The sequence below is a fragment of the Thamnophis sirtalis genome, unplaced genomic scaffold (genome assembly GCF_051295495.1).
Source record: "Thamnophis sirtalis isolate CommonGarterSnake01/CBP01778 unplaced genomic scaffold, rThaSir2_p1.2 scaffold_5, whole genome shotgun sequence".
Lineage (NCBI taxonomy): Eukaryota > Metazoa > Chordata > Lepidosauria > Squamata > Natricidae > Thamnophis > Thamnophis sirtalis.
Genome location: NW_028261385.1, coordinates 50,757 through 71,496, shown reverse-complemented (window position 1 = coordinate 71,496; position 20,740 = coordinate 50,757). Strand labels below are relative to the sequence as shown.

Sequence of the window (20,740 nt, the reverse complement as noted above, 5' to 3'; positions counted from 1 at the left end):
GGTTTCACCCCTGCGAGGGCAGCACTCTGGACGCCAAGGGAGAAATCTGGGGCAGGGGGCACAGATGTGGGCACAGAAAAAGCCGGAGGGGATGTGAGCGGCGAAGGGCAGGGCTTACCTCGACTTGTCACTTCCGGGTGGCTGTTTCGTCCTGGGAAAGAAGAAAGAGGAAATGAGGAGGAGGAGGAGGAGGAGGAAGAGGGGAGATCCACCTGGAAAGACCCTCCCTCACCCCCGGGGCATCCGGAGGAGACGCCAGGCCTTTTTACCAGGACTCTGACTGGGCATCCGTGCCTTTGGGCAGCCGCCCCCCCCCCCAGGCAGAGGCAGCCCAGGGGAGCCTGCCTCCTCTTGACCAGAGGGAGGAAAGGACCCCGTGGGAGGGGCAGCCTCCTCTTCCCACGTGGGCAGAAAGGCCAGCCGGGCCGTGGCTGCCCCCCTTCGAGGTGGCTAAGACCCCAGGCAGGGTTTCTCCCCCCTCTCCCCGCCTGAATACAAGCCTAGCAAAAGTCCCCCAGTTGTGGCCCAGATGCCTCGGGGCCCCTCTCCACCCAAGATGTGTCTCCCCGCCGTGGCTGCTGGGGGGAAGACGGTGGTCCTGAGACCCTCCTTCTCGGCTCCATTCAGGACTCCGTTCAGGACTCCGTTCAGGACTGGAGGGCGCAATGGAGACCTTCTGAGATGTTTGGGGAAAAGTCTTTGATTGAAGAAGAGCTGAAGGGAAGACCTTGAAGTTGGTGGAGCTTCACCACTGGAAGCTTTTAAGAAGAGACTGGACTGCCATCTGTCAGAAATGGGGTAGGGTCTCCTGCTTAGGCAGGGGGTGGGCTAGATGACCTACAAGGTCCCTCCCAATTCTGTTAATCTGTTATAAGGTCCTCAGCTAGAGAGCAGAAGGACCATGAAGGAAGAGGTGGAGGAGGGAAAAAAATTTCTTCTTCTTCTTCTTCTTCTTCTTCTTCTTCTTCTTCTTCTTCTTCTTCTTCTTCTTCTTCTTCTTCTTCTTCTCCTCCTCCTCCTCCTCTTCCTTCTCCTCCTCCTCTCCTCCTCCTCCTCCTCCTCCTCCTCCTCCTCCTCCTCCTCCTCCTCTTCTTCTTCTTTTTCTTCTTCTCCTCCTCCTCCTCCTCCTCTTCTTCTTCTTTTTCTTCTTCTTCTCCTCCTCCTCCTCTTCCTTCTCCTCCTCCTCTCCTCCTCCTCCTCCCCCTCCTCCTCCTCTTCTTCTTTTTCGTCCCTCCAGCTCCAACATGCGCCTGGCCCCACAGATCTAGGCCTCCCCTCCACGGAAACCCCCCTCCCCAAAAAGAGCCTTTCACACAGCCCTCCTCAGCCCCACCGTCTCCTGCACAATCCAGCACCTGCTGACGGATATACAGCTCAGTCCCTTGAAGGAACTTTTTCCAAAGGGCAACTTACAATTTTCTGGACTTTCAAGCGGCCTTAAGTCTCCCGGATGGTCAACTTACAACTACTAACCAAGGAGAGAAGCAACCTTAGGAGGAATTTCCTGACAGTGAGGACAATTAATCGGTGGAACAGAAGTGGCCTCCAGAGGTTGTGGCTGCTCCATCACTGGAGAGACTGGATAATTACTTGTCCAGAATGGGAGAGGGTTTCCTGCCTGAGCAGGGGGTTGGACTAGAAGACCTCCCAGGTCCCTTCCAACTCTGCTATTCTATTCTAGTTATTCTAGTTATTCTGTCCGGTTGCCTTCTGGAAAAAGCCCCTGTGGGCCGACCAGGGCCTGGAGGATGGAGAACCTCCTGGACGTACCGGTAGCTGGTGATGTATCTGGTGGGCAGGTGGGTCTCAATGCTGGGGGTCCAGAAGCAGGAGAAGTTCTCGTAGTTGGAAGCTCGGCAGGAGACAGAGGGCGGCCCAGGGGGTCCTGCGGGGAAAGAGGGGGGGACAGGGCAACAATTGGTCCCCGGGTCAGCCCTTCTCCGCTTCTGCAGGTGACTGACCCGTCACTACAGCTACTACAGATAGTCCTCAACCTATGACCACATTTGAGCCTAAAATTCCTGCTGTTAAGTGAGGCAGTTGTTAAGTGAGTTTTTTTCTCCATTTTACAACCTTGCCAGCGCTGGGAAGCCAATCACTGCAGTCCTTTAGCTAGTCAAAGGGTTTTGAGCCTGGCTTCCCCAGGCCTTCGCTTGTCAGGAGGTCGCAAAAGGGGGACTCACAGGACGCCAGGACAGTGTGACCGTCATACATACGAGTCAGTTGCCAGGCGCCTGAATTTTGATGCTGCAACGGTCGTAAGTGTGAAAAACGGTCACTATATGAACTGCTGTAAGTTGAGGAGCATCTACCCCACCCACCCCCTGCCCCCACTTCACTCCTCAGTGGCCTCCTTAACCCGGAAGACAAATATTACTCCCTCCCACCACCAGACTCAGACTTACGGCCGACTCGGAGCACCAGGGAGCCCAGGAGACGCCCACCGTCGTCCTGGCAGCTGTAGGTGCCTTCGGAGGAGAGTCCCAGGTGGCTCAGGAGCAGCCGGCCCTGCTGGACCGTGGAGTCGGGGGGCAGCCCTGAGCCCCCATTCCGCTGCCATCTGGGCCTGGAGCTGAGCACACAGGAGAGCTGCCGTCAGAAGACCAGGGAAGACGACCAGGGGCTGCGGGGGGTACGGGGGGGACCAGGGACCCATCCCACAGTCTCAAAGAAGGCCAAAAAAAGGTCATATAATATAGGTGGGTATATGCTTAATTTTGTATTTATTTATTTATTTGTCATTTTCATGTAGCGTACATCGGAGACCTTTGGAGAGCTGTGTGCAATGAAGGGTCATTTTAATGTGTGCCGATTAGTGTACATTAAAAGCGACAATCAATAGCAATAGCAGTTAGACTTATATACCGCTTCCTAGGGCTTTCAGCCCTCTCTAAGCGGTTTACAGAGTCAGCATATTGCCCCCACAGTCTGGGTCCTCATTTCACCCACCTCGGAAGGATGGAAGGCTGAGTCAACCTTGAGCCGGTGAGACTTGAACCGCTGAACTGCAGAACTGCAGTCAGCTAAAGTAGCCTGCAGTGCTGCATTTAACCACTGCGCCAATCAAGTGTCAGTCTAAGCTGCAAGTCCCCCCCCAATGGATGCCGCCCTCTGAAGGGGGTGCCCACCAACTGCTACCAATGCTGCTTTCCCCCCCCCCCCCGATCCATCGCTTCTGAGGTCCATCCCTGCAGCTGCCTTCAAGAGCGAAGTTTTTAACTTGATTAAAGAGTTGTATCAATACCTCTTGGATTATACAATGGCAGAAGAGCAGGCAAAGGAAACCATGTTAGCATGGAGTAGGAACCTTGGTTACTGCATAGATTTGGACAATTGGCGAGACTTATGGGGAAGAAAGAGGAAGTTAACTTTTGCCACCTCCTATAAGGACAACTTATACAAGACGTTCTACAGGTGGCCCATCCCACCCACAAGATCAGCTAAAATTAACAAAAAAACTTATCGCCACGATGATGGAAATGCAATGTTGCTCTAGGGTCCTTCTGCCCTATGTGGTGGGAGTGCCCGAAAGCGAAGGCCTTTTGGGCACCAGATAAGAAAATGGCTAGAAGCGATGTGAAATCAAAGGATGGCGTTGAGGCCAGAACTATTTCTATGAGGGATCACAAAAGAAAAAGGAGGAGAGCCTTCTCGGTGGCTGCTCCGACCCTCTGGAACGAACTCCCCGTGGAGATTCGGACCCTCACCACCCTCCAATCCTTCCACGCTGCTTTGAAGATCTGGCTGTCCCGGCTGGCCTGGGGTTAAGATTCCAACCCCACCCGAATTGTGTGACTGTTGTGCTCTCTTTTAATATGTTGTATTGTTTCCATATTGGAATACTGTTTGTCTTTCCCCCCCTCCCTTTTTGAATTGTGAGCCACCCTGAGTCCCCCCAGGGAAAAGGGCGGCATACAAATAAAGGAAATTAGAATTAGAATTAGAAAAACATGGCAAAAGTGGATTATATTTAATGCTGCATATTTTAACGGCGGCAAGACTGGTTTTTGCACAAAAAATGGAAACATAGAGAGACTCCCTCGGAACAAGAAATAATAAAATACGATACTGGTGTGCGCAGAAGTGGGCAGATTGACTCTAGAGTTCAAATACGAGGATGAGATGGAATATCAGGAAATCTGGGATAAATGATACCAATGGTTAGAAACGAGGGGAAAAGGTCGGGACAGAAAAACGCAGACAACTTAAGAATTGGGAAATATGGTATTAAGAAGATGGGATAGGTAGGAATCAGGTATGTATTTGTATGGTTAGTAGTTATATAAAAGAAAGGATCAACGGACAGGTAATCTGACTGACTACACCTACCTAGGTAATGGATATAAAATGTAATCGTTGTAAGATCTAATCACTATACGGAAACGTTTGTGCCAGAAATATCGCACTATGTCTAATGTTTTTAATGTTTATCTAATAAAAAACTTTTTAAAAACTAAAAAAAAGAGAGCAAACTCCCCGGGGTCAGCCTTCAGGAGAACTAAAGCAATTAACCAACTTAATTAATTAATTTAATTAACTAATAAATTAACTAAATAAACCAAAGAACTAAAGAAGAACTACGTATGAGGAGACTGGGGCAGTCCCTTGCCTGAAATGGTGTAGGATCTCCTGCTTGAGCAGGGGGCTGGACTAGAAGACCTCCAAGGTCCCTTCCAGCTCTATTCAGATTCTGAACCAAAGGCAGCCTTCCCTTCTCAACTGCCTGGGGGCAAGGCAGAGGGCCGTGCCAAGGAGGAGGCTTCTTCTGGGTGGTGGGGAGAGGGAGTAAAGGACAGTTAAGTTCAGGAGAAACAAGGCAGCCAAGGACTTTCCCCGGGGGGGGGGGAGGGAGCTTCGGGGGTCCTTCGGTGCCAATGCCCACAAAAGGGGGCTCAGAAGAGCCCAGCTTCTTCCCTTGTGGCTTCCTATGCGGAGAGCTGGTTTCCCACCACAGGCACGGATAGCAATATATTTACCTTCAAATCTATGAAACTCAGTCTAGGGTTTATTTTCCCCAAACGGTTTCCATAAAACTGAAAATGTTGATGGATGCTTTAGAAAAGGCTTTTTTAAAAAACACTTGTGTAGGTGAGGGGCAGAAGATCAAAAGGGCCCTTCGAATACAAGAGAATGTTTGTCGCTGAGGGTTGAATTAATTTTGCTGCTCTCTGAGCTTGGCTGTTTTCTGGCAGACATTTCATGACCCCACTAGGTCACATCATCAGGACAGGTGAGTGTGGTTTTTTTTGTTTCCTAGTACTTCCTTGACGTTGGGTATTGTTTTTGACTTGTTTGTCTGGAGTTAATCCTTGCTTATCTGGGTGTTGACTGATGTGTTCTGGCCCTTTTGTTTCCTTCCTATCATTCCTTTGAATGATGTGTAAATGTAGTTTATCTTTATGTGTCAAATGGCGGCTGATTGGTCTGAATGCCAAGCTTCTGGGAATCCTAGAACATTTTGGGGGGAACCTAGAAAACTTACAATCCTAAGAAATAGGGACCAAGCCCCATATTCCCTCACACTGATGATGTTCCCTTGTCTCATAATGAAATGTTTGCAAGAAAACCACCAGAGAGCAACTAGGACTCCACAGTCCTCCTCCTCCACCACCACCACCTCCTCTTCCTCCTCCTTTTCCTTTCTCTTCCTTTTCCTCCTCCTCCTTTCTTCCTCCTCCTCTTCTTTCTCTTCTTCCTCCTCCTCTTCCTTCTCCTTCTCTCTTCCTCCTCCTCCCTCCCTCCCTTCTAGCACTGATGAAGTTACCTAGTTGGGTAAAGACTAGGTTGAAAAAAAACTGGTTAAAACCAAGCCAGGGACCCAGTGGGTGCCACATGTGGGCATCGGATGCTTCAGAAAGCCGCCAAATGAGATAAATTCGCAATGTAGGCGGACCTCCATCAGGGAACAACTATTTTTCTGCAGGAACACCTGCAACGGCTTCTCTGCCCACCAGGCTCCCAACTCAAACCTCCGCTAAGCTGCCCAGCTGGATGGAAAAACAGCTGAACGAAGCAGCTGAGAAACGATGCGGCTAACGACCCTGCATGCTCACCTCAGACTAAACAAGCCAGAACCCCAAGGAGCCACTGGAGGAAACGCTCGCCCGCAAGACACAGAAACGCTGACAAGCCACATCAAGGCTGCCTCGCTAAGGCAAGTTGAAAGGAAAAGAAGAAAGCTCCCTCTAAACCCCTCAATCAAAGAGGCACCTGGACCAAAACCGGTTTGTCAGCATGTCCACATTTACACCCCCCCCCCTTCAAAGGTGGCAATTAAAACAATCCAGGAAGGGAACCAAAACACCAGCGCTTGTCCCTGCTGGCAGACGGAGAAGCAGGCATCGGCACCAGACAAAGGGTCAGGCGGAAAACAATCATCGAGGACTCAACGAGGAAGAAACCGCAACTGCCATCAAAACTGGAGGATTCGTGATATAATGTACAACCTTAAGAACATATTGCAATGACATCTTGTTGTTGATAAATAATTTTAATAAGGGAATAATTTAAAAATTGGTATATATATATGTAGCGACCACTTAGAATATTTTGTTGAAAAATGAAGGAATAAGATTTCCGTTTGACGGTTATGAGGTACAAGGATAACAATGAGCATAAGTATTACCTGATAGTTGATTGGTGGAATTATGTATAATAGAAAATAGTGATATATAAATGTAAATGGTTGGTTAAAAAAAAATCTTTTCTTTCACATGGGATTATAAACTATTATCAAATAGATAATCAAGAATGTAAGGGAACTATGATTTATTGGGGAAAAAAATAATAATACTAAGGAGCCAAGGTGGCGCAGTGGTTAAATGCAGCACTGCAGGCCACTTCAGCTGACTGTTATCTGCAGTTCGGCTGTTCAAATCTCACCGGCTCAGGGTTGACTCAGCCTTCCGTCCTTCCGAGGTGGGTGAAATGAGGACCCGGATTGTTGTTGGGGGAAAATATGCTGACTCTGTAAACCGCTTAGAGAGGGCTGAGAGCCCTATGAAGCGGTATATAAGTCTAACTATTGCTATTGATTGCTAATCATAATTGGACATATACTGTACAATGAAAGTGAGGCATTTAGTTATACTAGATGAAAAATCTGTGATGGTAAATGTTATTCGTGAATATGGATGTTAAAACACCTGTAACCAAACGACAGGCTGTATGTGATGATGCTTTTGTGTGTGTGTGTGTGTGTGTGTGTTTGTTTTCTATCTTTGTTTTTTTTTGTTCTCTTTTTATTGTCGTCTGTATGTACTGTCTGTGTAATAAAAATAAAAAAATATTTTTTAAAAAAAACTGGCAGGGCAAGCGGCTGCAATTAAAAAGGAACTCCACCCTCCCTGGCACTGAAGTTGATCCCTAGTTTGGTGATGAAATGTCTGCCGGAAAAAACAGCCAAGGTCAGAGAGAAAGGGCGTTGGTACTTACCTGATACGCCTCTTCTCATAGTGGGGGGAGGAGTATCCAGGATGGGGTGTTGACTTTGTCCTCTCATGATTGGATGAGTCAGATAAGCTCTTTGGGTAACGCCCCCTGGCCAGCAGGACTACCCATTCTTTTGACGAAGAGCTCCATCCGACTCGTTGCACCATTCACTCCAGACTCTTAATTCAGTTCTTAGCTTTTATCGTCTTCAACATCAATATTTATATAACTTCATAAAACTGTGAACATAAAACTTAGTCGTACAAACATAGTCAGGGAGGGACTGGATACTCCTCCCCCCACTATGAGAAGAGGCGTATCAGGTAAGTACCAACGCCCTTTCTCCATAGTGAGGGGGGAGGAGTATCCAGGATGGGACGTACCAAAGCCTGCACGTCCCTAGGGAGGGAGACCCCAGAGGCCCCATGTCCCCCGCTTGTGCCAGTTGAGGTGTGGGCTCCGCCCTGTGAACCACCTGCAACGCCCTGCGTCCAAGAGGCCCTGCGTCCAAGAGGCTTTTGCCCTGCGGGGTAAAAGAGTCCAGTTTATGGTTCCTAGCAAAGGGAGAGGGGGAAGCCCACGTGGCTGCCCTGCAGATTCCGGCCAGGGCTGTCTGCGTGGCCCAGGCCCTGGATGTGGCTGCGCTCCGCGTGGAGTGAGCTGTGATATGATTGGTGTCTGTAAGCCCTGTGATTGGTATGCAGTGGCAACGCAGGTTTGCAACCACCTACCTATTGTGGTGGAAGTCACCCTGTTACCCAGGCCCCTATTTGGAAGGAAACAAACAGAGCTTCGGATTTCCTGACTGGCCTGGTTCTCCTGAGATAATCCTCAGGGCCCTCCTTATGCCCAGAGTGAGCCCCTTCTTTCCCCCCGGTCTGGACAGAAGTTGGGCAAATCAGTTCCTGGGTTTGATGGAAGCAGAAGCCCACCTTGGGATGAAGGGCGTAACCCCACTCTGTCTTAGTGGGGGAAGCAGAGACCCTCCCCGGTGGAGAGCTTGCAGTTCATATATCTGCCTGGCGGGGGGGATGGCCACCAGAAAGGCCACCGTGAGAATCAGTAACTTAAGGGAAGCTGTTCGTAAAGGCTCAGATGGAGCACCTATTGGAGCGTCCCCTACCCTGTGTAAGTCCCGGGAATGGTACTTGAACGCTGCGTGCGGTTTGGGGTTGGAAGCCCCCTTGAGGAATTGTCTGACCACAGGAAGGTGAGTCAAGCTCTGGTTCCTGCCACGCAGGACAACTGGCGAGAAGTCTGGGACCTGTCTCCTAATTGTGTTAGAAGCTAACCCTCTGTCCCGGCCTGCCTGGAAGAGGTCCAGAATCTGAGGCACTGAGGCCTGGCTAGGATTGTGCCCCAGGGAATTACACCATGAGGCAGAGGCCTGCCACATGGAGCCATATATACGCTCTGTGGAAGGTGTGCGGGCAGTCTGGATAGTCTGCATCACCCTGGGGGGGGGGGGGAGGGTCTTTCCCCAGGATGCTCCGTTCCAAGAGCTAAGCGGTCAGCTGGAGCCATTGACGGTCTGGGTGCTCCAGCGACTCCTGGTTAAGGGATATTCCCTCCAGGGGGAATCTCCATGGCCTCTCCGTTGAAGGCGACTGGAGCTCTGCAACCACAGCCTCCGGGGCCAGAGAGGCGCCAAGAGAACCCCTTCTGCCCCCTCCCGAAGGGTTTCCCATATGACCCTGGGGATCAGGGGTAAGGGCGGAAGGCATACCGACAACCCCTGGTCCAGGGGCTTCGCAGATCGTCCGCCCCTTCTGCCCCCCCCCCCAATGTCTGGTACCTGGAGATGACCCTCAGGAGCTGAGCGTTGAGAGCGTGGCGGATAAGTCGATCTCCGGGTGTCCGAAGCACTCTGCCATTTCCTTGAAGATTGCTGGCTGCAGCTTCCGCTCCAAACTGTCCCCTTGGTCCGGCTGAGCCAGTCGGCTCTGATGTATCCCACCCCTGCTATATGTTCTGCCCTCAGCGAAAGTTGTCTAAATTCATAGGCTATCTGAGGTGCTTCTGCGATCTCTCGTAGTCGGGCATCCCATTCTGAGTTTGTGGTGGGTTCTGGCATGGGGACCAGCCTATCTGACCCTTTTTTCCCCCCGGCCATAAGGGTGCTAGGATTCTATGGCTAGGATTAGCGCAGAGATATTCTGAATGTAAACACCGACGGAGTTTAATGGGCGGCCACTAGAGTGTGTGTAACGATGAGGAGAGGGAAGCTAAGGCTCACAATAAAGGCCTGCCACAAAGGTAAAATAATAATAATAACAAGAATCACAACAACAATAATAATAAAATAAAATACAAAAAGGGGGGCATCTTCCCGCCTGATAAAACCAAGAAAGATTAAGGAAACAATTGGTCCCTTGCTGGGAGAAAGTGGCCCGAAGGTGACAGGCCGCAGGGGTAGAGCCGAACTATTTAACTCGTGCTTAGCATCTGTCTTTACCAGCAGGGATAAACTATCCAACCTATCAAAAACAGCACCCCAAATTCAGATTAGGGACCCAAGATGAGATAGGGAAGAAATGGTAGCCTGTCTATCTTAGGCAAGGTCCAATTCCCAGGACCGGGTTACACCCCAGGGATCTGAAGGAGCTGGCGGATGAGATCTCCAAACAACTGAAACTATATCTGCCAGAGCTCCTGGAGTACCGGAGAACCACTATAGAATTGCTGATGTGATTCCCCCCCTTCAGAAAGTGAGAAAACCGGCTCGAGAGCCCAAAGCCAACATGGGTTTGTCAAAAACAGATCATACTAGACTAGCCATAATGAATGTTGTGTTTTATAGTTAATTTTTTATTCACGTTTCTTTTATGTCTTGTTTTGCACTCCCTTCCCCCATTGTTGTAATCCGCCCTGAGTCCCTTCAGGGAAAAGGGCGGCCTATAAATGTTCAATAAATCTAAATCTACAAATCTTCTTAGATTACGGTGACAACCCTAGTGGACCATAGGAATGCCATTGATATAGTTAACTTGGACTTCAGCAAGTCCTGATAAGGTAGACCATAACCTACTACTAGATAAAGTAGAAGACTGAGGATTAGACCTAGTCACACCAGGTGCCTTGGTAACTGGTGCACACCCTGTACTCCTCAATGGGACTGCCTCTTCATGGAGGGAAGAGTGCAGTGAGTCCCCCAAGGCTCAGTGTTGAGCCCAGTACTCTTCAACATCTTCATCAGTGATTTGAATGAGGGTGTTAGGTGTGTAAGCTAACATTTGGGATAGCAGAATAAATGCCATGATAGTAGTACTGTTTCTTTAAGAACTGCTGTTATCTCAAGCGGTCATGAGAAGGAGCCAGAATGACTGTTAGCTCTCTGTTTGTTAAATGCTGATGGGGGGGGGGGGTTCATCAGGTTAGCAGGTGACCCCAAGCTGGCAGGAATAGCCAACACTTCAGAATACAGGCTAAAGATACAGAAGGATCTTGGTACCCTTGAACATTGGGCACTACCTAGGGAAATGGGATTCAAAGGGGTAGGGTTCTACCTTTAGGCAACGAAGGTGAAGTGCACAGGTACAGAATACCTTGCTCCGCAGTAGTAGAAGGAGTCCCTATGGAACGAGCTCCCCATGGAGATCCGCACCCTCACCACGACCCAGACCTTCCGCGCAGCCCTCAAGATCTGGCTCTCCCAGCAGGCCTGGGGATAGGCTTCCAATTACCCGCCCGAGTGTTTGATTGCTGAATGAAAGCTGTGTTTTATTATTTTTCTTTTGTTCACAAAGTGTTTGTTTTGACCTTGCACTTCCCCTCCCCTGTGGTTGTAAGCCGCCCTGAGTCCCCTCAGGGAAAAGGGCGGCATATAAATCCCAATAAACCAATAAACCTAAACCTAACTGTGAAGGGGATCTTGGAGTCCTGGTGGACCACCCTTTAATATGAGCCAGCGGTGTGCAATAGCTGCCAGAAAACCTAACACAGTTTTTGGCTGCATAAACAGAGGAATAGAATCAAGCTCCCGTGAAGTGTTCATTCCACCTTATAAGGCCTTGGAAAGGCCAGATTGGAATTCTGCATTCAATTTGGTCACCATGATGTAGAAAGGAGGTGGGGGTTCTAGGGAGAGTGCAGAGAAGAGCAACAGAGGGATCAGGCTGGAGGCTAAAGCCTATGAAGAACGGTTGCAGGAATTGGGCAGGTCTAGTTTACTGAAAGGAAAGACTAGTGGAGACGTGATAGCAGTGTTCCAATATCTCAGGGGTTGCCACAGGGAAGAGGCAACCTGATTATCCTCCAAGGCATCTGAGTGCAGAATTAGAAGTAATGGGTGGAATCTAATAAGGGGAGAAGCAACTTAGAACTGGGGAGAAATTTCCTGACAGTTAGACAATTAATCAGTGGAACAACCTGCCTCCGGACGTTGTGAATGCCCCAACAGTGGAAGATTTTTAAGCAGCTGTTGGATGGTAATAGCAATAGCAGTTAGAATTATATACTGCTTCATAGGGCTTTCAGCCCTCTCTAAGTGGTTTACAGAGTCAGCTGTTAATCATTGAGCTACAGGGCTGACTAGTAATGATAGCCATTTGTCTGAAATGGTGTAGGAATTTCTGCTTAGGCAAGGGGTTGGGCTAGAAGACCTACAAGGTTCCTGCCCCCTCTGCTATTGTATTGCATAGTATTGTATTGTATAGCATTTACTCTTTGCCTATTCACCCCCACCCTTGGAAAGCCTTGGGGGAGGGGGGTAATCTCTAACCTGATTGGAGGTTCTTCTGTCTCTCCCTGGGGGCTGAATACTCTTCCTTGGCTTGGCCACGTGGGGCCCCTCCCCCCTTCTTTCCAAATGGTTTTGCAAGGCAATTGCCATCGCCCCGCCCTCAGAACTTAGCCACAAAAAACAGCTTTTGTTTTGCCTCCTACTCAGGGACTTCCCGCCCCTCCCCCCTCCTTCTCCTACTCAAGAATTTTCTTAAGGGTGAAGGAGACTTAGCCCCCCCCCAAAAAACGCAGCTCTTGCTGGAAGCCTTTTTCTGATGGCATTCTCGCCAAGTCTCTTTCTCCTCCTTAAAGGAGAGTGTCCTTAAGGGTGGGGGGGGCTTTTCCTGTTACTATGCAGTTAGAAAGGGAGAGAACGGGCTTTTAGGCAGGATTTCTGAAGCACCAAGCCGAAGGGAATCCTCCTCTGGGAGGTGAGGAGTTCTCAGGTTGGGGGGGGGGGTTTCCGTGCAGTCTTGATTCATCTAGGAAGTAGGGGGGGGGAGATCCACCGCCTGCCTCTAACTCCCTTAACAAGCCTGTTCTTGTTGGCCCTTTGCTGCATCCCCCGCCCTTGGCTAATGCCTCTGCGATGGTTTCTCACCTTTCAAGGGCTCCACAAGCCTCCGGTTGTGGCTGGAGGGCTGAGAGTTGAGGCTCTGAGCTGCTGGGGGCAGCCATCTTGGACCATGTGGTTTCAAGATGGCCCCGGCTCCAAATTCAAACGGCTCCTCCTTGCTGGAGCACATGGAAATGGCTTTTGCCTTTGCAGGCTTGCCATGGCTGCAGCTCTCTCCCCTGTCTTCCGCAGCTCTTTTTAAGCCTTTCCGGCTCTCACCTTGTCGGCTGCCAGCACAGGTGTTCCAGGGTATTTTAGCCAGCTTCGTGGCTCAACCCGAGGGGAGCAGAGGAGCGCTTCTGCTCCTGATTAGCCTCTGCATCAAGGGCTGCTTCTAGGAAGCATATTGCCCTCTCCTCCTGCCTGCCCGGCAATTGTCCTCCCTGAGTGACTCCGTCTCACTCAGTGGCCAGGGCAGCGTGCCGCCCCAGGGGGCTTGTGGCAGTCCAGTCCTTGCAGGAGGAGGCTGTGTTCGATGAAGGGAGGCAGGATTCGCCGGATCCAAGTTTATTTTCCTTACTCCTTTGTAAATTACTGAGTAGTGCAACTTTTCCTTGAGGAGATGAGTCAGAAGAATGGGTAGTCCTGCTGGCCAGGGGGCGTTACCCAAAGAGCTTATCTGACTCATCCAATCATGAGAGGACAAAGTCAACACCCCATCCTGGATACTCCTCCCCCCTCACTATGGAGAATTTCTCCTGAACAAAGTTTGGCCTCCTAAGAATGGAGGGGCAGGAAGAGGTGGTCACTCGCTGTGACCAACTCACCCCAACCAACTCGCTGCGGGGCCAACTTGCCACGGGAAAAGAGTGACGCTCGTATTGAGGAAATGGAGGGAGAGAGTCGTTAAAGGAGAACAAAGGAGGGACAGAATGAAATGTGAATGTCAACAATTAAAACAAATTTTCTAATGGTTTTACATAATTAAATTGAGTTGTTGAATTGTTCCACAGCGCGCGTTGGCTGTGGCGAGTTGTCCCATTCTGTAACAGGGGTGTTGCCCCATTCCATCAAAGCCCCCGAGGCCAAAACATATGAAGAACAGCTGCAGGATTTGGGAATAGCCAGTCCGGAGGACAGGAGGCCCCAGGGATGATGGGGGACGCATGATAGCAGTCTTCCAGCACTGGAGGGGCTACCACAAAGAAGAGTGGGGTGTGTGTGTGTGTGTCAACCTATTCTCCAAAGCACCAGAAGGCAGGAAACAATGGATGGAAACTAACCAAGGAGAGAAGCGACCTGGAATAAAGGAGAAACTTCCTAAGAGTGAGGACAATTAACCAGTGGAACTGCCTGCCACCAGAGGTTGTGGGTGCTTCATCACTGGAGCAGTGAGAGATACTTAAGAAGAGACTTGACAGCCACTTATCTACAATGGCATAGGTTCTCCTGCTTGAGCAGGGGGCTGGACTAGAAGACCTCGAAGGTCTCTTCCAGCTCATTCTATTCTGTTCTATTCTATTCTATTCTATTCTGTTCTATGTTCTATGTTCTATGTTTTATTAGACTCATTGTAAACTGGGTGGACAGCAAGGTTCCTTCAACTGCCTCGGGGGTCACCATGGGGGGGGGGGGTCTTCCGCCCCTCTGCTGGACAGATTCTGCCTAAGGCAGCTGGATGGGACCAGGATGGGGCCTGCTCAGGTACCTACCTTGGACTTGCTCCGGGGCAGGTCAGGACCACGTCGCTCCCCAGCTCGGCATAGGTCACCCCTGGAAGAAAAGGCGCAGGGCATGAGGTTGGGGGCTCCAGAGATCTCAAGGCTGCCTCTTTGGCCTGGCAGCCCCCGTTCCCTCCCTCTTAAGGAAGGGGGCTGGGCGCCCCTGCCCCTCCCCCCTGCCCTCTGCAGGCAACCCTCCCACCCTGGCTAAATGGGGGGGGGCTCACCTTCTTCTCCCCAATCTCCTGAGGTGGAGACGGAGGCGGTTGCCAGGATCATGGCCAAAAGGATCAGGCCTCTGCTCACCCAGACGGTGAGGCTCAGCATCTAAGGGACGGGGGGAGGGGAGAGGGGGGAGGAAGAAAAAAGAACAACATCAGGAGGGGGGTGGCTACGATTGGAATGCTGTCAGGTCCCTGTTCCCAACTCAGTGACCTTCCTTCCTTCCATCTTCTCTCCACTTCCTTTCCTTCTTTCCTCTCTCGCCTTCCTTCCATCCTCCTTCCCTCTCTTCCTCTCCTCCCTCTTCCACTCCTTCCTTTCCCTCTTTCTCTTCTCCCTCCCTCCATCCCATCTTCTTTCCACTTCCTCCCTTTCTCCCACCCCCCCATCTTCCTTCCTTCTTCTCTTCCTCTCCTTCCTTCCATTCTTCTTTTCCTCCTTCACTTTCTTCTCTCTCTCTCCTTCCTTCCATCCTCCCTTGCTCCCTCTCTTCCTCCTTCTTTCTTCCCTCCTCTCTCTCTCTTCCTCTCCTCCCTCCCTCTTCCTCTCCCTCTCTCTCCCCTTCCTTCCTTCCTCTCTCTTCCTCTCCTTTCTACCTCTCCATCTATTCCTCTCCTTCCATCCTCTTTCTCTCTCTCTTCTTTCCTCTCTCTTCCTCTCCTTCCTACCCCTCTCTCCCTCTATTCCTCTTCTTCCATCCTCTCTCTCTCCTCTCTCTTCCTCTCTTTCCTACCTCTCTCTCTCTCTCTCTCTCTTCCTCTCCTTCCTACCTCTCTCCCTCTCTCTCTCCCTCCCTCTTCTTCCATCCTATCCCTCTCTCTCCTTCTTTCCCTCCTTCCTTCCTCTCTCTTCCTCTGTCCTGCCTCCCGTCCTGTAAAGAAATCCACCAAACACCAGGAAGGATCGGGCTGTCCAAGGGACGAGGGGCTGGCTGACCAAAACATGCCAGCTTCTCGCTGGTGACTCAAACAGCTGCTCCCGCTGGGCAAACATTGGCACAGGGGAAATTGGTGGCAGGCAGGAATGGAAACAGAGGCGGCCCTCCCCCACTTGGACAGGTGTCACCTTGGGGCGTGTTTGGTTTCAAGAGATAAGGGGGGAGGGGAATCCCCCCCCCCCAAGGTGGCATTTGCACTTAGGCACACAAAGCTGGGTGGGGACCGGGGGGGGGGGGGGAGACACAGCAAATTGTGAGGGGCTGGGGAGATGCCACTGGCAGAGATCCAGGTCTGCCCCCATTGCCCCATCCCCATCCTGGCCTAGCTGGAGATCGGCTGCATTCCCCCACCCCCTTCCTTTGATGATCAAAGTAGCACACAGAAGATAAAACAAAACAGACCCCCACTCACAGCTCCCCTCTTCCTTTTCTGCCCTTCCCCCCCACCCCCACCTTGGCTCCTGAAATCTGATGCACAACCTCCCTCCTCCCTCCCCCACACCCCTGTGGCAGATATCAGGCAGCCCCTTCCAAGACCCCCCCAGGCATTTTTGCAGCAGGGCGGAATTTCCTCTGGAAGCCCCCTCCCCTTGTAATGTGTGCTGATGGAGACCCCAGAGCCAGAAATGCAGGCTGCAGGAAATTCCCCAGGCTGGACAGGGGGGACCGTTTGGATGATCTCACAGCATCCATGCCGAAGGAAATATAGTGCAGGGAAGAATAAAATCAATACCGTTTTATAAAGCCTTGATGAGGCCCCACTTGGAATCCTGTGTTTTGGTCACCATGATGCCAAAAAGAATATGGAGACTCTGGAAAGAGGGCGGAGAAGAGCAACAAAGGCAAATATATGAAGAACGGCTGCAGGAACTGGGCCCGGCTGGTCTAGTGAAGAGAAGGACCAGGGGAGACGGGAGAGCAGCCCCCCAATGTCTCAGGGGCTGCCCCAAAGAAGAAGGGGCCAACCGATCCTCAGACAAGAAGCAATGGGTGGAAACTAATCAAGGAGAGCAGCAACCTGGAAGTAGTTTTTAAGAGGTCTTTAAGAAGAGACCGGAGAGCCATTTGTCCGGAATGGAATAGGGCCTCCTGCTCGAGCAGTGGGTTGGACTAGAAGACCTCCAAGGTCCCTCCCAACTCCGTTATTCTGCTATTAAATCAGAGGAACAGAGGTTGCCTTCAGAAGTTGTGGGTGCTTCATCCCTGGAAGTTTCCAAGATTGGGCAGCCATTTGTCTGGAATGATAAGAGGACAGTGATGGGTAACCTTTATGTCGTCACATGCCCCCCCTCCCCATATTGCAATGTGCAACACCCCCCGTGCCCTGCCCCCCCCCCCCGTGCATGCATGCATGACACCCTCCGTGCATGCGCACGTGACACCCCCAAGCCCCATTTTTGGCTCAGCAGACTCCCTGCAGCCTCCTGGGACCAAAAACGATCTATGGGGGAGGGCACCACCCCCTGCGCTCCCCCCACCCCCCCCCCTGCGCATGCGCAGCAGAGACCCGAAAATTAGCTGGCTGATGGGGGGCATGTGCACATACATGGTACAGCTGAGTTGGGGCAATGGCTCGCCACGTGTCCCTTGGGTCTGCCATCACGGTTATAGGATGCCCTGCTCAAGCAGGGGGTTGGACTAGAAGGCCTCCAAGGTCCCTCCCAACACTCTTATTCTGAGTCCCACCTACGTCTTTTACTTTAGCACCTGATCAGAGCCACAGCTGTGAGGGGACCCCGTCCTCCCCTCCAGAATGCTGCTTCTGGCAGAGCCCCCCACCTTGCTCCCCTCCCCCCACCCTTCGCACCCTAGGACGGCTGAGTTTTCCCCTCCCCCCCAACCTGCTCAGGGTCCCTCCCCCCATTTCCTCCAAGCGGCACCACTCAGCTTCCAGGTGGCTCGGTCCTGGATGTCCTGGCATGAACTGCCGAGCCCCACAGGTGTGCCCCGTCTCGGGTGCCAATTCCGTGCCCGCCGCGCAGAGAACCAGGCATCCGGGTGGCGCCATGGGGGATTGCGAGGACCGCTGCAGTAAACACATTAAAGCTTCAGCGTTCAGCAAGAGGCGAACCGAAGACTTTGGAAGAGGATGGAAATGTTTCTGCCACTTGCTGGCTCTGGACTGGGACCGAGGCTGAATTGTTCCCCCGTCACAGCCCCAGGCTGAGCACTGCTCTGGTCTGCAGCAGCCCGGCTCCCCCCTGAACCCCCAAACCATACCCCGGATCAGCCTAGGGGCCTCTCCCCCGCAGGCACCACGAGGGAGACCGGATCCCCTTTAAGCCCGGGGGTTTTGCCTCTCCTCCCAAGCAGGCAGATTTCTTTGGCTGAACCGAGGACTCTGGAATCGTTTGACATGGAAAAAACAACATGATCTCCAGCCCATAATGGATCGGCCTGTTTGTTTAGACGGAGATTCCACAGGCGGCCGGGAGGGAGGGAGGGAGGGAGGGAGGGGGGCAAAAGGTGGAAAATTTGCAAAGAAGGGCAGGCCGGCCTTCCTCTCGGCTGCTTTCGCTCCTTAGAAACCACAGAAAAATTTGGAATGAAAATTATAAATCGACAACGGCAGTAGCCTACAAGGAAAATATGTATAAAATGTTCTATAGATGGCATCTCCCACCAGCGAGACTGGCTAAAATGCACCCAAACTTATCACCGGACTGTTGGAAATGTGGGCAAAATCAAGGAACATATTCCCACATGTGGTGGTTATGCCCAAAGGCTAAACAATATTGGATTAGAATAAGAAAAATAGCTTGGAGAAATGACTAAACAGCAAATAGATATGAAACTGGAGTTACTTCTATTGGGAATACCTACAAGGAAATATGACAAAAAAACCACAATATTTAATTATACATATCACCACGGCAGCAAGAATAACATATGCAGAAAATTGGAAGAATAATAATGCACCAACAGAGGGGAATGTTATAATGAAAGTGGACAAATTTCCAAAGGAAAGAAAAGAAAAGGAGGAAAGGGAATATTATAAGGTGTGGAACGAGTGGTACAGATGGCTGGAGGGCAGGCGTAAAGCTTAAGGAAAGGCTACATGAAGAAGGGACGGGAGAAGTGAGGAATGAGCGATGGGTAGGCAGAGATGAACAAACCTGTATAAATAGAATGAAGGATTGTAAATTAAGGCATGTATAGAGTAGTATCATATGTAAACACAAAGAGAAACTGAAATAAGGGGGGGGGGAGAGAAGTACATTTACTTGTATACCGAGGTGGAAATGTTGTACAGCAGGAAATTGCAAAAAAAAAAAAAAATTTTTTTTGTCTTTTAAAAAAGCCTGTTTAATAAAAATATTTAAAAAGAAAAAAGAAACCTCGGAAAAATAGGTGAAATCCATCCGTTCTCCTCCCGCCTTGCAGCCACAGAACAAACCACGATTGGGCTGAGCCAAGCAGACTCCTGGTATAGAGAGAGATCTAAGGTTGAGCAGGGGGTTGGACTAGAAGACCTCCAACATCCCTTCCAGAATACGCTGGTATTCTGTTAATTTACTCAGTGGAACAGTTTACTACAAGAAGTTGTGGGTGTGCCATCCCTGGAAGTTTTTAAGAAGAGATTGAACACCTATTTGTCTGAAACGGAATAGGGCTTCCTGCTTGAGCAGGGGGTTGGACTAGAAGACCTCCAAGGTCCCTTTTATATTGATAAGAGACCTATCAAGGAGAGAAGCAATCTAGAACGAAGAAGAAGCTTGTGAAACCCATGTTGCTAACTTCATAACTGCAGTGATTGACTTAAGAAGCCAATGGAGCAAAACTCGCTTAACAAATGTTTCGCTTAGCAGCCAAAATGTTGGGCTCAATTGTGGTCGTAAGTCAAGGACTGTCGGAATTCTTGTCCTTGTTATCATTACGTATGCTCATGCACTGACCACTGGCAAGACTGGCGAAGATGTTTAAGGACAAATCAGCTAAGTGTTGGAAATGCCACCAGACACCTGGCTCATCCTATCACATGTGGTGTTCATGCGCAGAAGCAAAAAAATATTGGCCTCAACAGAACTGATTTGTAAAGTACAAGAAATTGAGATTGAAACAAGCACTTGGGCAGACCATAATCCAATTACAATTAAATGGAAAGGCCAAAGGATACTAGATGGACACTAAGCCATATCATGTTGAAAGAGAAAGACTTTGTACAGAAAATGGAAATAGAACTGGCCTTTTTCTTTAAAGAAAACAGAATAGAAGATACATCAATGCAGAATCTTTGGGATACAATGAAGGCTGAAACTAGAGGTCTGATAATAGACTACACAAGGAAGAGAAATTCAAAGAAAAGACAAACGCATAAAGCCCTAGACAACGATTATAAAATACTTGAAAAAGAGTTACAGAGATCTCCACCAAAAAAAAAAGATGTTAAAATAAAAATGGGTACAATTAAACATAAAATGCATCTACTGGAAAAGGAAGAACTGGCACAAAAAATTAGAGGCACCAAACAGAACTACGTTGAAAATGCAAATAAGCCAGGCAGATGGTTGGCATATAAACTGAAAAAAAGAGAGAGAAGCAAAGAAAATATTGCAGCTAAGAGATGAGCAAGGACAAATTCAGTAGGGAAACCCTGAGAAAAAGAAAATTATACAAGACTATTATGCTAAGCTGTATGAACAAGAGAAAATGGAAGAGGAAGGAGTCAAAAAATATTTACAGGATGCTAACCTTCCCCAGATAACAGACGAAACTAGAACAATGTTGGAAGGTAAAATAACGATGATGGAGCTAACAAAAGCACTTAAAAATCAAAATAATGGAAAGGTCCCGGACCAGATGGAATCCTACAAAACATTTGAAGAATCCTTGTCTCTCCCACTCTTAGAAGTTATGAATGAAGTGATGTCTGAGAGCAGAATACCTAAATCATGGTCAGAAGCATACATTGCATTGCTACTCAAGGAGGAGGCTGATTTAACACAAACCAAGAACTATAGACCAATCTCTTTATTAAATTCAGATTATAAGTTATTTGCATCTATATTAGCAGACAGACTTAAAAAGTACTTAAATAGCTTTATCCACTCTGATCAAAATGGTTTTGTGTTTTTTTACCAAAGAGACAAATTAAAGACAATATGAGAATGATTTTGAATACTTTGGAATATTATGAGGCCCATCCGGAAA

The 20,740-nt window shown here is 49.7% G+C and overlaps 1 protein-coding gene across 2 annotated transcripts in view; it reads right to left on the bottom strand.

Moving 5' to 3' along the window:
• Nucleotides 1-20,740, bottom strand: part of LOC106545817 (interleukin-11 receptor subunit alpha-like) — a 59,087-nt gene that overhangs the window by 8,594 nt on the left and 29,753 nt on the right. For both annotated transcript variants that reach the window (XM_087715175.1, XM_087715177.1), the window contains exons 2-6: nt 14,658-14,757; nt 14,422-14,482; nt 2,406-2,572; nt 1,771-1,885; nt 119-151 (exon numbers count right to left, since the gene is read on the bottom strand). In XM_087715175.1, coding sequence (XP_087571301.1) covers nt 119-151; nt 1,771-1,885; nt 2,406-2,572; nt 14,422-14,482; nt 14,658-14,757 — 476 coding nt within the window. The remainder of the gene's footprint in view (nt 1-118; nt 152-1,770; nt 1,886-2,405; nt 2,573-14,421; nt 14,483-14,657; nt 14,758-20,740) is intronic.